At 42.7% G+C, this 17,126-nt stretch overlaps 1 protein-coding gene across 1 annotated transcript; it reads right to left on the reverse strand.

The window, feature by feature from the left end:
• Nucleotides 1–7,606: 7,606 nt before the first annotated feature.
• LOC112222745 (histone-lysine N-methyltransferase 2B) lies at nucleotides 7,607–13,220 on the reverse strand. Its single transcript, XM_024385480.2, is given in 7 exon segments — nucleotides 7,607–10,362; nucleotides 10,552–10,664; nucleotides 10,667–10,680; nucleotides 11,101–11,184; nucleotides 11,725–11,832; nucleotides 12,518–12,770; nucleotides 13,092–13,220. Coding segments are annotated over 6 exon segments (771 nt in total). The 5' UTR covers nucleotides 12,694–12,770; nucleotides 13,092–13,220; the 3' UTR covers nucleotides 7,607–10,086.
• Nucleotides 13,221–17,126: the final 3,906 nt, after the last annotated feature.

Raw genomic sequence — 17,126 nt, forward strand, 5'->3', positions numbered from 1 at the left:
ATTTGGGAAGGGATGTTGGGGAAGTTCTGTGCAACTTCCTTGGCCATCTACACCAAAAAAAGAACAGCTAACCATTCATTATTGAAAATATAACTATCAAACCTGCATTACAAAGACCCCACAGCTGAAGGTGTCCTGCTGCGTGGTGAGTTATTTCCCCTCCTTTCCACTTTATGTCCGCCCAGTCGTCCTTTCCATGGCAGGATCTTCTCATTTTGAAGTATTCTCTTTTTTATGTAAAAATAATGGAATTATGATTAGTTATGAATACACAAGGCAAATTTGTATGCTGTTTACCTTATCACTATAATCTAGTAGTAATTTATTAGTAGAGGTCATTTCCTTTATGCCCCATTTTACACATAGCCTAAATTATAGGCACTGAACCATTTACAGGACAATAAAAGTGGCATATAGGATCCAACCCTATCACAGAGTGAATAAATGTACAGTCGTGGCCAAAAGTTTTGAGAATGACACAAATATGTATTTTCACAAATTCTGCTGCCTCAGTTTGTATGATGTCAATTTGCATATACTCCAGAATGTTATGAAGAGTGATCAGATGAATTGCAATTAATTGCAAAGTCCCTCTTTGCCATATAAAAATGAACTGAATCCCCCCAAAAACATTTCCACTGCATTTCAGCCCTGCGACAAAAGGACCAGCTGACATCATGTCAGTGATTCTCTCGTTAATACATTTGTGAGTGTTGATGAGGACAAGGCTGGAGATCACTCTGTCATGCTGATTGAGTTCGAATAACAGACTGGAAGCTTCAAAAGGTTTGCTTCTCAGCCAAGGGAGTGGGCTCACTCACAATTTTGCCTAAGAACACAGCCATGAATAAAGAATGGTACCAACGCAACTTCTCCCAACCATCCAGGAACAGTTTGGTGACGAACAATGTCTTTTCCAGCATGATAGAGCACCTTGCAATAAGGCAAACGTGATAACTAAGTGGCTCGGGGAACAAAACATCGATATTTTTGGTCCATGGCCAGGAAACTCCCCAGACCTTAATCCCATTGAGAACTTGTGGTCAATCCTCAAGAGGCTGGTGGACAAACAAAAACCCACAAATTCTAACAAACTCCAAGCACTGATTATGCAAGAATGGGCTGCCATCAGTCAGGATGTGGCCCAGAAGTTAATTGACAGCATGCCAGGGCGGATTGCAGAGGTCTTGAAAAAGAAGGGTCAACACTGCAAATATTGACTCTTTTCATCAACTTCATGTAATTGTCAATAAATGCCTTTGACACTTATGAAATGCTTGTAATTATACTTCAGTATTCCATAGTAATATCTGGCAAAAAATATCTGGGCTACGTACAGTTGCAATGATCTGTAAGCCTAAAGATAGTGCGGGAGACATGAGTCTCCAGCTTCAGTGATTTTTGCAATTAATTCCAGTCATTGGCAGCAGAGAACTGGAAGGAAAGGTGGCAAAAAGTGGAATTAGCTTTGGGGGTGACCAGTGAAAAATACCCCTGCTGGAGCGCGTGCTATGGGTGGGTGATGCTATGTGACCAGTGAGCTGAGATAAGGCGGGGCTTTACCTAGCAAGGACTTATAGATTACCTGGAGCCAGTGGGTTTGGCAACGAATATGAAGCAAAGGTCAGCCAACGAGAGCATACAGGATGCCGTGGTGGGTAGTATATGGGGCTTTGTTGATGAAACGGATGGCACTGTGATAGACTGCATCCAATTTGCTGAGTAGAGTGTTGGAGGCTATTTTGTAAATGACATCGTCGAAGTCGAGGATCGTCAGTTTTACGAGGGTATGTTTGGCAGCATGAGTGAAGGATGCCTTGTTGTGAAATAGGAATCTGATTCTAGATTTAATTTTGGATTGGAGATGCTTAATATGAGACTGGAAGGAGAGTTTACAGTCTAATCAGACACCTAGGTATTTGTAGTTGTCCACTTATTCTAAGTCAGAACCGTCCAGAGTAGTGATGCTATGCGGGTGGGCAGATGCGGGCAGCGATGGGTTGAAGAGCATGCATTTAATTTTACTTGCATTTAAGAGCAGTTGGAGGCCACGGAAGGAGAGTTGTATGGCAATGAAGCTCGTTCGGAGGTTAGTTAACAAACAGATCACTGACCATTTCGAATCCCAACGTACCTTCTCCGCAATGCAATCTGGTTTCCAAGCTGGTCATGCATGCACCTCAGCCACACTCAAGGTCTTAAAACCTCTTGATACTACCCATCCCGGGTCCGGGAGAGTTGTCATCAACTGACACTAATTAGCATAACGCAACGGACATAAATATTACTAGAAAATATTCCCATTCATGAAATCACAAGTTAAATATATTCAAACACAGCTTAGCCTTTTGTTAATCACCCTGTCATCTCAGATTTTGAAAATATGCTTTACAGCCTAAGCAAGACAAGCATTTGTGTAAGTTTATCGATAGCCTAGCATAGCATTATGCCTAGCTAGCAGCAGGCAACCTGGTCACAAAAATCAGAAAAGCAATCAAATTAAATCGTTTACCTTTGATGAGCTTCGGATGTTTTCACTCACGAGACTCCCAGTTAGATAGCAAATGTTCCTTTTTTCCAAAAATATTATTTTTGTAGGCGAAATAGCTCCGTTTGTTCTTCACGTTTGGCTGAGAAATCAACCGGAAATTGCGGTCATGACAACGCCAAAAAAGATTCCAAATTAGCTCCATAATATCGACAGAAACATGGCAAACGTTGTTTATAATCAATCCTCAAGGTGTTTTTCAAATATCTATTCGATAATATATCAACCGGGACAGGTGGCTTCTTAGTAGGAAAGAGAGAAACAATGGTCGCATTTGTCCTTTACGCACAAAACACTCTGAGAGACTCCAGCTGACCACTGACCCAATGTTGACGTTCAGGCTCATTTTTCAAAATAAAAGCCTGAAACTATGTATTGTGACACTAGACACATTAGGGAAGCCATAGAAAAAGGAATTTGGTTGATATCTCATTCACTGCTCAATAGGGACGCATAGGAATGCAGAGCTTTCTAAATAAGAGTCCCTTCCTGATTGGATTTTTCTCAGGCTTTCGCTTGCAATATCAGTTCTGTTATACTCACAGACAATATTTTTACAGTTTTGGAAACTTTAGAGTGTTTTCTATCCTAAGCTGTCAATTATATGCATATTCTAGCATCTTGTCCTGACAAAATAGCCCGTTTATTTTGGGGATATTATTTTTCCAAAAATGAAAATAGTGCCCCCTAGATTCAAGAGCGATATCATAACCGCCATCGATAAAGACAATACTGTGCAGCCGTATCCATCTACCTGTCTAAGGCTTTCGACTCTGTCAATCACAGCATTCTTATTGGCAGACTGAACAGCCTTGATTTCTCAAATGACTGTCTCGCCTGGTTCACCAACTACTTCTCAGATAGAGTTCAGTGTGTCAAATGGGAGGGCCTGTTATCCGGACCTCTGGTAGTCTCTATGGGGATGCCACAGGGTTCAATTCTCGGGCCGACTCTCTTCTCTGTCTAAATCAATGATGTAGCTCTTGCGGCTGGTGATTCTCTGATCCACCTCTACGCAACGAACACCATTCTGTATACTTCTGGCCCTTCTTTGGACACTGTGTTAACTTGGCTTTCGAAGACCTTAGAAAGGCAGGGTAGGATAGATATAGGTCTATAACAGTTTGGGTCCAGAGTGTCTCCCCCTTTGAAGAGGGGGATGACCGCGGCAGCTTTCCAATCTTTGGGGATCTCAGACGATATGAAAGAGAGAGATTTATCGATGGTGACAGTGTTTCCTAGCCTCAGTGCAGTGAGCAGCTGGGAGGAGCTGCTCTTACTCTCCATGGACTTTACAGTGTCCCAGAACTTTTTGGAGTTTGTGCTACAGGATGTAAATTTCTGTTTGAAAAAGCTAGCCTTTGCTTTCCTAACTGCCTGTGTATATTGGTTCCTAACTTCCCTGAGAAGTTGCATATCGCGGGGTCTATTCGATGCTAATGCAGTACACCACAGGATGTTTTTGTGCTGGTCAAGGGCAGTCAGGTCTGGAGTGAACCAAGGGCTATATCTGTTCCTGGTTCTACATTTTTTTGAATGGGGCGTGCTTATTCATGATGGTGAGGAAAGCACTTTTAAAGAATAACCAGGCATCCTCTACTGACAAAATGAGGTCAATATCTTTCCAGGATACCCGGGCCAGGTCAATTAGAAAGGCCTGCTCGCTGAAGTGTTTAGGGAGCGTTTGACTGTGATGAGAGTTGGTCGTTTGACCGCGGACCCATTACTGACGCAGGCAATGAGGCAGTGATCGCTGAGATCCTGGTTGAAGACAGCAGAGGTGTATTTAGAGGACAGGTTGGTCAGGATGATATCTATGAGGGTTCCTGAGTTCACGGATTTGGGGTTGTACCTGGTAGGTTCCATGATAATTTGGGTGAGATTGAGAGCATCTAGTTTAGATTGTAGGACGGCCGAGGTGTTAAGCATGTCCCAGTTTAGGTCACCTAACATTAAAAACTCTGAAGATAAATGGGGGGCAATTAATTCACATATGGTGTCCAGGGCACAGCTGGGGGCTGAGGGGGGTCTGTAACAAGCGACAACAGTGAGAGACTTATTTCTGGAAAGGTGGATTTTTAAAAGTAGAAGCTCGAACTGTTTGGGCACAAACCTGGATAGCATGACAGAACTCTGCAGGCTGTCTCTGCAGTAAATTGCAACTCCACCCCCTTTGGCAGTTCTGTCTTGGCGGAAAATGTATACACATACATAAAGGCATTTTCCAGCTATGATTTTACCACTCAGAATCCAGAATGGATATGACAATGGGTCCAGCACAGGATGTAATACACCCTTACAACAATCTACTTTCTGTTCTTCTTGACTTGTTATCTGGTGAACTGCTACTATGTGTCAAGAAAAGAGCCCCAATTAGGGGTTAGTGTACTCCAGTAAAAAAGGGCTGGTTTAGATGAAAAACTATTTCCCTGTGTCCCCGTTCATAGGGGCATGAGAGACTAGTCAGTTGTAGAATTGAGTTGGCACTTTATTGGCCCAAACACCCATAGACCCACAAGGTTGAGGTTACTCATGGACAGTAATACATGTTTTTTTGTTGTTGCATTGATGCATTTTGTCTTCTAACTGTCCAAGAATAGGATCCAAAGTGTTAGGAAATATTTGTTCCCATAAATACAAAGGAGGATGTCTCTTCTCATACCTCTGGCATTTTAGTCAGACTGCCAGACTGTGTAAAAACTTTATGCTGGGGCTGGCAATGGAGTTCCCATTGACTAATCAATCAGGAGAGACTAGACCAATCAGGTACAGGTCAACGATGCCAATTGAAAGTCAAGGGGTGTGTCTGTCCCTTTTGGATTACTTTCTCTTTACAGAGAACCCTTGTGGTTCAAGTCTGCTCTGCGCATGTCTGAAAGGGACAGAGCCAGCAGCCAAGAGAGTTTTTCACAGTATGTCATAAAAAAGTATTACACTTATGAATGTTTGTAAAATGCTAATATGTATTAGATCCAGTACAATGGAATAACTATGACCTGAATTTGAATACAGCGTATTCCGATTCCTCCTTCTCTTTCTGTCCAGCAGGGTCAACCAAAAACACTTGGTCTGATGGTTCATGCAGATACTGGGGAAGCAATATAGAAATGTATTGATCCCTTAATAAATGATTTTACTATTAAATGATCCATATCACAACCCTCATACCTGTTCACAAAAATGTACCTAAATCAATTTTGGAAAAAGGATTTTACTCACAAAAGACGTAGGAATTTATTTTCCCAGTTAGAAATAGTAGGCCATGCATCAAATAACTATTTTCATTAGAAAAACTAACCCTCAAATGCACTATTGTCTGCAGGTGGCTTGTTGTGAATGGTTATGTAAACTACGTTCTAATACTCAACGTAGAAGGATTTGTCTTTATGTACAGTATATGAAAGTGATGTTTTTATAAGGATTATTTCACGTTATCACTGCAGATCACTGTGACCGACAAATCACTGCCTATTACTGTGATTAAAAAGAGCACATGAAACACTGTTTTTCATGAGGCCTACCTGTGTGCCTTCCTTTAAGCACCTCTGTTCGAACGCCTCTCCTGTCCTTGATCCATTCCAGCAGAATTTGTGGATCTTTTCAGTGTCCATGTGAAAGATAGTTATTGCGAGGATGGAACATTTGTTGACTTAAAAGTTTTTTTTAAACACCCATGTAAAATTAAGGCCTGCAAAGCTTACAGATTTAAGTCTAATAGCATGAGATGAACATAGACAAACAGAGTGTGCAATGTGTAGGCCCACTGAGTGGACATTCTAAACCTTGTTTGAAGTCACTAGGTTACATGACCAAGGAGCTATTGAAATTCTACATTTTGAAAAATTCATGTAAAACCATGTGAGATGAAAATTGACAAACTAAATGGTGTGCAATATAGAAGAGTAGTTAGTGGACATTCTGAACCTTGTTTGGAGTAAGTATGTCACATGATCAAGGAGCTATTAAAATTTGAATGTACAAAAAGTTTGTACTTTGTTCACGCTCCCTAACTAATTCAACTTGGAATACAAGACGCTGCTCACATTTCCACATGTTTATTAGCTTTGGAAAACAAATGGTCTAAATCGGGAAAATAATACCTTTGCAATGTTGTGCGCAATGTTTCCAACATCATGACACTTATTTTGGAGTCTGTGGCTCAAGTGGTTTGAAAGCTATTGAGGTTTGAACGCGCGAATATCCGTCGAATATCGAACTTGAAACTGTCTTTACCTCGGTGCGCAAATAGACGTTGTGCAGGAGTCGTAAATCAGTGTTTACCAATTGATCTGAGATTTCTTTACCGCTAGAATACGACCAAGGGAGGGTCCGAAAACACATTACCGATACGGTCATCGGATCTTAGAATGTGCAAAATGTTTGTGAACGATTCCCTTAATTTGTTCAGAGCACTTTGAAAAGCAGGTAGTGAGGACACAAGAATGCTTATTTTTGAGACTTTCTCAATGGCAGTATTAATCTGACAATTTTTGTACCCCCTCTCCTTGAATTTTCTTTGCGTCAGCCATATTTCTGTCCAAATCTGATAGTTTTTTTTTTTTTTACCAATTCTTGTGATTAGACAGAATTGGCTGCAGGGAAAACTGTTTTTCAACGGAAGCGGATGACAGCTATCAGCCTTCAACAAACTGTTACAATCAGTAGGTGTCCTGTAAAGATCCGTGTATAGAACATTATTCTCACACAAAAACAGAAGATATCAGATAACTGATTTGACGTGTGTCAGATTGCATAGTAAATTTCAGGTGCTGGGAAGAAGAGTTAAGTTCCCAACCTGGCCCACACACAATCATGGCTACGTGATCATTATAATTTTATGTCAAAATGTATTATCACCGTGATTTGATCACCAACCAACGATTTTGCTGTATTTATACATTGCATGTTGTTGTGTAAATGTCATATCAGCATTTTCGTTTTTTTAATCCAATTTTCAATTGAACAAGTCTGATTTGTTCAAACATCTTAACATCTTTAATAAGCAAATATTACAAATAAAAAGTGCATTGAAAAATGTAAAAGGTTTAGAAATATGTATACAATTATTTACAAACTCAGGGTTTATTTGTACAAGGTAACAAAGACAAGTTGACACATATGTTCATGTCTTTAACACTTTGTTATACTTTAAAATAACCCTACCATATAGAACATACAGCTTTCTGAACCAGTTCTGGGAGAGATCGTCATGGTAACTTCAGGTTTCCAACTAGTGCTTTGTATGCTTCATCGAACACACAGGCCAGCTCTGCAGGACATTAAAACCAAGTTACTCTTATTATCATCATCATCATCCTCTTTTTGCATTAGTATTCTTTAACATCTGTCAGAACTACTGAGGTAGAATCCTGGCAAAAGGTTGGGGAGTGGAGTGGGCATAGAGAAACCTTCTCCTCTGAGAAGTGTTCCCACATCAGGTTTTAAGCAGAAAAGGAAGCTAGGTTAAGGATAGCCGTATCCCTGAAAACCAGATGCATCCTGTTAATGGCAAACTCTGCTAAGGGTGTTAGATGATTGACACATGGGAATACAGGCTCCATCTCACTGATTGGTCACGCAGGCAGGCGGGCTTAAGCTCTTCCTTACTGTGTATTAAATTCCAAAAGGACAGTGCTCATTTCCTTTAGATTATTATCTCTAGCTTGAAAGGTTCTCTGTGGCACGCAGATGGGAAGAAAAGCATGGACTCGAATGCTTGCTATTCTTCTGTTATAAGGCCTGCCGATAATAAGGCCTGCTGTACTTTCTCCTTGAAAATTATACCGGAACAAAGAAATAAAATCAAAAACAATTAAAAAGACCTGCTTTAGAACAACGTCTTGTGTAAAGACTGAAATGTTATACACAACTTTCCTCAAACATCAAGGTTCAAATAAAAGAAAGAGCAAACAAAGTAAACAAAAAGAGGAAAAGAAGGGGAGGAAGATTTCCCACAAGACCACCACCATTTACACTAAGCAAAGCTAGTTTCACCAGTCCAAAATCTGAACAGAAACATGAATAAATACAACTATTCTAGAGCTCAAGCATTCTCCCACTGTAAAGATGTGAACAACAGTGTGTACATTTGATTTCCTAATATGTCTGACTGAACTGACAGCGTTTTCTAAAGTTGTACGACAGCAAACGTTAAGGTGCTGAGTGCATTCTCTCCCTATCTTGGTTTTACACAAGACATGATTCTCTCTTAAAGCCATCCTACGGAGCAACATACAGTACAGTACTGGCCTAATGCTATGCTTGAGATCTCCAGTGCACAGGGGTGCTGTCAGTCCACACAGTCGGGAATATATAGAGTTTATAACACATCTCTTTGTGGTGTAACATGAACAGTGTTCCACCCTTTGTGGATTGCGGAGAAGAGAGAGAAGTCAGTTCTTTGTTAACTCTACTGAATGTTGAGAAATATGGAGTCTGGATTTTGTTAGTTCACTAAAGACGCGCAACTGTAACGCAGCAAAGTCGTAGGCCTAATATTATTGCAAAAGGTCATCAGCATTTGCCATGATAGTAATAAAATATATTTTAAAATAAAAAAAAAAGATGCACTGAGGTTTCCAGCTAAACTCTTCACTCTTGGATTGGGTAGTGTTTGCAACATACAAAAATGGCAAAGGGAAAGTTCTTAAAGATATGATTTAGCTGCAGCAAACTTTATAAGGGTGACACTAACCGTTATCTAACCGTTTAACTGAACATAATGGAGGTCCCTTCCCCGGTCTGTGTGACAGGGGAGTGGAGAATGGATAGAAAAATAGGTATTATTTGCAGGGTCTCTGACCTAGGAGCCTCCAAGCCTATTGCCCATCATATCTAGCACCATGGTTCTCTGAACAGTCAACGGAAAGCAAATATGTACAACCTGACGCATGATGAGCACTGTGAAATATGATTTCAAATAAATAAAACTATGATTACAGGATCAAGTAAAGATGGAGATATGGCTAAGGGATCAACTAGAGAGGATGGAGCCAACATGATTATGGGTGTCAAAATTAAAAATATACCCCCGCCACCCGACAACAAAAGAAAGAATATCTCCAAGTCTAGCTTTTCTGGTCCACCCTTATTTCAACAGAAAGAACTTGACGTTATGGCGTCAAGGAAAATACCTTCATGCAACATAGAACCAGCATAACCACATGATGTCTGCAGGGTTCCTGTTCTCAAGAAAAAACCCACACTATAACGGTAGCTACTTCCACCCTTTCCTGTGGTGAACTTGTCCAACCCTTGGCAAGTGCATATTGGTTAGAAGTCAATGTGAGCTTATGGATGCATGTCTCTGTGTGGTGCTCCTCTTCACTCTTGCTCCCCATCTCCTGGCCCCTCTCCCAGTCTCTTCGTAGTGGCTCATCCTTTCCTGTATTTTCTCTTCACCCACCTCCCAACTCAGTAAAACCTTAATTTAAGGATTTTAACCTCGGTCTTCCCCTGTTGCCTCTGCTCACACCCCATTCCCTTGTGCCTTGTTCCCCCTGCAGAGACTGTGGCAGTACCACGTCCTCCTCCTGCCCCTAGTTGAGGAAGCGTCTGCATTTCCGGGCCCCGCAGTTGCAGTTGAGCTTGCTTGCTGGGTCTTCGATGGGGAACTTGTAGTCGTAGGTGAGCTCCTCGCCCTGGTAGATCTTGCGCAGGGCGAAGATGACGATGTGCTTCTGGCCCTCCACGTTGATGACGCGCGAGTAGCAGTTGGGCTCGCACGAGTGGTTGATGAAGCGCGCCGCATTGCCATGCATGGTGGCGTCCACCACGTCAAAGTCATCGATACGGAACATGTAGCAGCCGATACCCTGTGGAGGAAGGAGGGAAAAGAGACAGGGGACTTAGTTTTAGTTTAACATGTATTATGTTGGTATCAATAACATTTATTCATTCAAGCCCACAATTAGTGGATTTAAAAAAAGTCCAACTAAGGTCTCGTTGGGACAAACCATAGGGCTTATGTCGACTCAACCACACTCTGGACTGATTGATCTCACCTTGCCATCGTAGTACTTCTCCCGCTTGTCTGTGAGCACTGAGCGAATGACGATGCCGGCATACTCGATGACCATCTCCTGAGCATCGATGTTCCTCTTGCAGAACAGACCTCGCCGTGGATAGCAGACCTACACCAGAGAGATGTCAGAAGAGGCCCAAGTATGAACAACAGTTTCCATAGCTAATCTCCTTGGCAATTAAAAGGATGCGATGATCACATGATTTATTTATTTATTATCTGATCCTGAGTCAATGGGAATTCATGTTATTCATTTTGTAGCAGAATGACATAATAGCAGAAAAGGGAGAGGCAGGAAATATAAACCATGCCTCAGTTTCTAGTTTGCTGTGATAGCTGTAGAGAACCGCAGTGACGGCTTCCTGCCCAGACAGACTGCAAATTATCTATTGTGGGGTCAGTTGGCACCCCACTGAGAAACACATGAGCTCTTCAGCCCAGAATCATGATCATAGTCACAGGCTCTGTCCATAGTATTGGCTTTGACCTCAGGGCCTCAGGGGGGGATGAGGACTAGTTGTGTGCTGACCTGTACACGCCTACAGCCTCCTTAGATGTCCTCTCCAGATGTCTGAAGCGCATGGCCATGGGGAGCTCCAAGCTAGTGGCACGTCTAGGAGAAAAGGGATAAGCAAAGAAGATGACGATGTGCTTCTGACCTTTCACTTTGAAGTCTGAGAAAAGAGTCACTAGAGACTCAGACACAAGAGGGTAGAACATATTTTTAACGTTGCTTGTTAGGAGGAGGTAGTTGCAGAAATAACGGAATGGTTTAGTCCAACCACAAAGATCACTTGAGGGGAGTTACAAATACTGAAATGGACAACATTTCAATAGTGAATTAGTTACAGCTATAAAAACGTTTATGTAAACCTGTAGTTGTACAGCTTCTTTGTTACTCATAAGTCTGAATGAGAACATTGATATGTTATGTATACAAACTTATACATGGATCATTTGTTGATGTGAAAGTTGTTTTTTAAAGGAACAACACTTGCGGCCATGTACAACAAGTTCTAAGAATGTTCCGCGAGACAAGATCTTTCATTGACTAGCTCCTGCAGTATTTAAGCCAAAGCATCCTTTTTTAAGATGTTAGCATTTAGGTAGCTTCCTTTGCAATGGCCAGCATACAATAACTCTGTAATCCGACCTTGTGGATTTGAGTGGGACTTCATCTTCTTCCTCATCGTAGGGGTTGATGTCAGGCAGCTGGCAGTGCTGGGAAGCCAGGAAGTTGAACATGTCGAAGGTGGACTTCCTGTAAGAGAAGACAGGAACAAGGTGTCACGTTAAATTTTACATTATTACTTTCTTCTTATTATTGCTTTCTTTATCATTGTTTTTCCCCCCAGCATTGGTGTAGAATTTGGGATGTGGACGTCACCCACACACTCTTCATATGTTAATGAATGGAGCAGCATAGATGTCATACAGGTCTTATTTCTAGCTTACGCAGACTGTGGAGGTGGAGATGACGCTCACATAGAAACACAACAGCCACAGACCTTGTTCCTCTAAACCTGACAGATGTCTACATTCAAAACATACATTCCACCAATACTCTACACAGAGAGACTAGCTTCCACTTTGAAGTTGAAAACCACCTACAGAGGGGAAAACCCAGATTCTCCAGACATTTGCTAGACAGTGGTATGGGTTGACCAACTGCAAGGTAAGGACAAAGTAATACCGGTTCCCACCATTACACTTGTGGTGATTCACCAATTCACCAATGAATACATTTGATTTTATTAAATTTCTTCTAAGTTACGACTCATGATACCTAGTAAGTATTGGTTAAAATGTTTACAAGATATTTAAGATGAATCTGTCAGACAACTCGGACTCAATTTCCGAATTACATTCCAAAATAATGACTCCCCTTGTCATTTCAATATTTATCTTCCAGCGCCCCTGTAGTGAACAGACACCGGGACACTGACCTGAGGTAGACCTCAGAGCGGGCGCATCCAGAGGGGTTGACAGGCAGGTCCTCCTCTTGGCTGATCTGTTTAAAGAAGCGGAAGGCGTGGCTATGGCAGCGGCGGGCCCCCTGGAGCTGCTCCACCAGGAAGACCACTGTGTCGTGGAGCAGGCCCAGCATACGGGCACCTGTCATCCCAGAGAAGGACAGCTGCCGAAGCCTGGCCCCTGCCCGCGCCTCCTGGACACAGTCTATCACTGCCCTCCAGGCCTCTGAGGAGGGAAAGGAGGGGGAAGAGAAATGGAGAGAGAGATAAGTAAGGTGTGCGTAACACAGCATAACACACAAATGTAATTAATCTGGAAATTAAAGCCAACATTTTGTGCTATATGGTTTATTACACAATTTCATTCTAGCCAAGTACAAGGAGTATATTTCATCATGTTATGTTTACTCATATGTAGAAATAGTGGGTATTTGTGCAGAAATCATTGCCTTGAGTACTGGGTAATGTAATTCTTTCTAAACTAACATTCTACAGATAACAGACACATGAAGTCTATTCATTTGCCCTTTCCTCCCTGAAACCTCACCCTCTACGCTGTCTGCCTCCACACTGAAGCCGTCATCGCTTTTGATCTCAAAACGGAGGTGGGCTGATCTCGGCTGGGGGGACACTCATCGTCTGAGGGCAGCAGCTCATCATCTGAGCACGATAGAGCACCTGACAGGATGGAAATACCACAGGATATTTTCAAATCAGGCACACTTGTTTACATTGTACAGGTATAAGAAGTATCATCAGTCATCATCATACAGACATACTGTTCATAAGGCACTATTACACATAAGTACCTGAGAATGTGTTCCAGTCAGGCAGGGCACTGCGGCCCACTGCCTGGGGAAAGAGTCCTGAGGTAGAGTCATGTTTCCAGGACATCGGACAGAGGAAGCACTTCGACCTCCGACAGGGCAAGCAGATGGAGAGGATATCAGTAGCACCGAGGGGAAACAGTGGAGAGGTGGGCACGGAGGCCTTGGGATACATGGAGCCCCCAGTGTAGAGGGTAAATAGTCCAGCTGCAGTGGGAGAGCCGAGGGGTGCTAGGACATGTCCCTGTGGGTTTGGGAGTGGAGGCTGTGGCGACGTGGGCATGCACGTCTCCTCCAGGTCACTGATGGTCAGGATGTGCTGGGGTTTGGACTTGGTAGCTCCTGCGGAAAAACAGAGAAGTAAGACAACTGAACGGACACACAAACAACCAATGCTTTCTGGGTAATATCTATAAATCACTCAAAACCTGACAATTAAAAGTCCTAACAAAGTTTTCTATTTTTTACCCAGTGGTGTCCTAAAAAACAACATTAGCCAACCACAGAACAGTTACCTGTGGAGGGCAGAGGCCGGAACAGTCCTCCAGCTAGTCTCCTGATTTTGGGCCTTGCCCCTTGGTCAGGTTTAGGGAGTGGAGCTGAGAAGCTGGGTGTAGTGGGTTGGGAATGTGCCACGTCAACCTCTTGGGTATCAGATTCTAGAGGTGAAGCAACAACAACTCTGTTTACTATGCCACGGCTAAGTCTTGCCAATATCCACTTTGCAGTGTAAGAAAGCCAACAGTTACACATTCACACTAATATTTTATACTGAACAAAAATAGAAACTCAACATTCAACAATTTCAAAGATTTCAATGAGAGACAGTTCATAAGGAAATCAGGCAATTTAAATAAATCCATTAGGCCCTAATCTATGGATTTCACATGACTGGGAATACAGATAAGCATATTTTGGTCTCATGCAGCACAACACATCTCCTTTGCATAGAGTTGATCACTAAGTTGCTGACGACATAACAGTGGTAGGGCTGATGACCGACAACGATAAGACAGCCTGGCAGTGTGTTGCCAGGACAACAACCTCTTCCTCAGTGTGAGCAAGACAAAGGAGCTGAACGTGGACTACAGGAAAAGGCGGGCCAAACAGGCCCCCATTAACGTCCACATGGCGGTAGTGGAGCGAGTCGAGAGTTTCAAGTTCCTTGGTGTCCACATCACCAACGAACTGTCATGGTCCAAACACACCAAGACAATCGTGAAGAGGGCACGACAACACCTTTTCCCCCTCAGGAGACTGAAAATATTTGGCATGGGTCCCCAGATCCTCAAAAAGGTCTACAACTGAACCATCAAGAGCATCCTGACCAGGTGCATCACCGCCTAGTTTGGCAACTGCTCGGCATCTGACCGTAAGGCGCTACAGTGGGTAGTGCGTATGGCCAAGTACATCACTGGGGCCAAGCTTTCTGCCATCCAAGACCAATATACCAGGCGGTGTCAGAGGAAAGCCCACATTATTTTCCAAAAGACTCCAGTCACCCAAGTCATAGACTATTCTCTCTGCTACCGCACGGCAATCGGTTTCGGAGCCAAGTCTAGGACCAAAAGGCTCATGCTCATTGGGTGACTTGTCTGGTGAGTATGCAGTGCATGGAAGAACTGGGACATGTTCCGCTTCCAGGAATTGTGTACAGTTCCTTGCGACATGGGGCCGTGCATTATCATTCTGAAACATGAAGTGATGGCGGCGGATGAATGGCATGACAATGGGACTCAGGATCGCGTCACGGTATCTCTGTGTATTCAAATTGCCATCAATAGAGTGCAATTGTGTTCCATGTCTGTAGCTTATGCCTGTCCATACCATAACTTCACGCCACGATGAGTCAGTCTGTTCACAACGTTGACATCAGCAAACCACTCGCCCACACGACGCCATACACATGGTCTGCAGTTGTGAGGTTGGTTGGACGTACTGCCGAATTCTCTAAAACGACTTTGGAGGCAGCTTATGGTAGAGAAATGAACATTCAATTCACTGTCAACATGTCTGGTGGACATTCCTGCAGTCAACATTCCAATTGCACGCTCCCTCAAAACTTGAGACATCCTGTGATATTGTGTTGTGTGATAAATCTGAAAATTCAAGAGTGGCCTTTTATTATCCCCAGCACCTGTGTAATGATTATACTGTTTAATAAGCTTCTTGATATGCAATACCTGTCAGGTGAATGGATTATCTTGGCAAAGGAGAAATACTCACTAATAGGGATTTAAACAAACATTGCTATGATTTTTACATGTTGCGCTTATATTTTTGTTCAGCGTAGCAGTGAGTGTTTTATGCAGTGTTGCATTACCAGGACTCTCACCTGACTGGGGGCAGGAGCTGTGTGCTATAGTGCTATTCCCTCCTTATCAGGCATCTCTTCAGCAGGTTTCTCAGGGACAGGCAGTCGGACCTCATTTGCATCGCCACAGTGGTTTCACCATGCTCCAGTACCAGGAAGAACACCTGGGGAAAGGGGAGGAGTTGAAAGAAAGGAAGTCATACAAAACCATGCATATTTCTGTTTCATTATTAGTTATGAATTGCTGCTACTTACTGGAAACCCACGGGAAGAATTGTCCTTGCTTTGCCCGAATTACACCAGGAACACACAATCCCTCTATCAGTGCTCAGACTGTCCGCAATAGGCTGGACTGAGGGCTTATAGGCCTGTTGTAATACAGGTACTCACTAGACATCATCGGCAACAACGTCGCCTATGTGCACAAATCCACCGTCACTGGACCAGACAGGACTGGCAAAGGCCACTAAAAAATCCTACAATGTGATTTTCTGGATTTTTCACCTCATTTTGTCTGTCATAGTTGAAGTGTACCTATGATGAAAATTACAGGCCTCTCTCCTCTTTTTAAGTGGGAGAACTTGCACAATTGGTGGCTGCCTAAATACTTTTTGCCCCACTGTATGTATACATGCATTTTAGACTAAACATTTATGCCCCTACTCTAAGGCTGATTCCTTGACCGGCCAATATTTTTAATTTGCTGCTTATGGTTTTGTTATACTCTTGTGATTTCTATGATTTTAACTAACCTTTAGTCTTTCATGTTGTCTGTCTGTAATTGCGTAATGACTTGGTGCTGCCTATCTTGGCCAGGACACTCTTGATAAAGAGATTTCAAATCTCAATGAGTGCAGGTTAAATAAAAGGTTAAATAAAAAAATGTCTTATTCTAGCTCTGAGTCAGTGCCTCAGTCCCCCATCCAGAATAGGCCATGTATATGTAGTGAATGAAATGGACTTTGTGCATCTTATCTTTGGTGTCATAAACAATCCTTGGTTCCTGCCTGTATCTGGTCAATAGAGGAGGGGGAGGGCCCCCTCCAGAGGAACATCTGGAAGAACACCCAGAACGTGTTCTTTAAGTTAAGATAGAGACGGAGCCATTCACATGTGGCGAAAGCACTCGTGAGAGAGGTCACACTCAGATGGGGTCTGCCATCAAAAATGATTCTGACAGCTATAAGAACCATTCAGAATAATGATAGGGATCTGAAGGCTTTGTTTAAAGACTACAGACCTCCTGGAATGAGAAGAGATGAGAGATCTCTGGCTGGCATCACTCACACTTTTTCCTGAGTATGGAGTATCATGTGCGTTAGATCAAATTCAAGACATCTCCAGACACAGAGAAAATTGGCAATGCTCCTCGAAATGCCCTGGAAGAATTAAATGGGGAAATTAAATAATTGCATAAGTTAGCTCTGCAAAACAGAGAGGC

This window comes from Oncorhynchus tshawytscha, linkage group LG23 (assembly GCF_018296145.1).
Source record: "Oncorhynchus tshawytscha isolate Ot180627B linkage group LG23, Otsh_v2.0, whole genome shotgun sequence".
Classification (NCBI taxonomy): domain Eukaryota; kingdom Metazoa; phylum Chordata; class Actinopteri; order Salmoniformes; family Salmonidae; genus Oncorhynchus; species Oncorhynchus tshawytscha.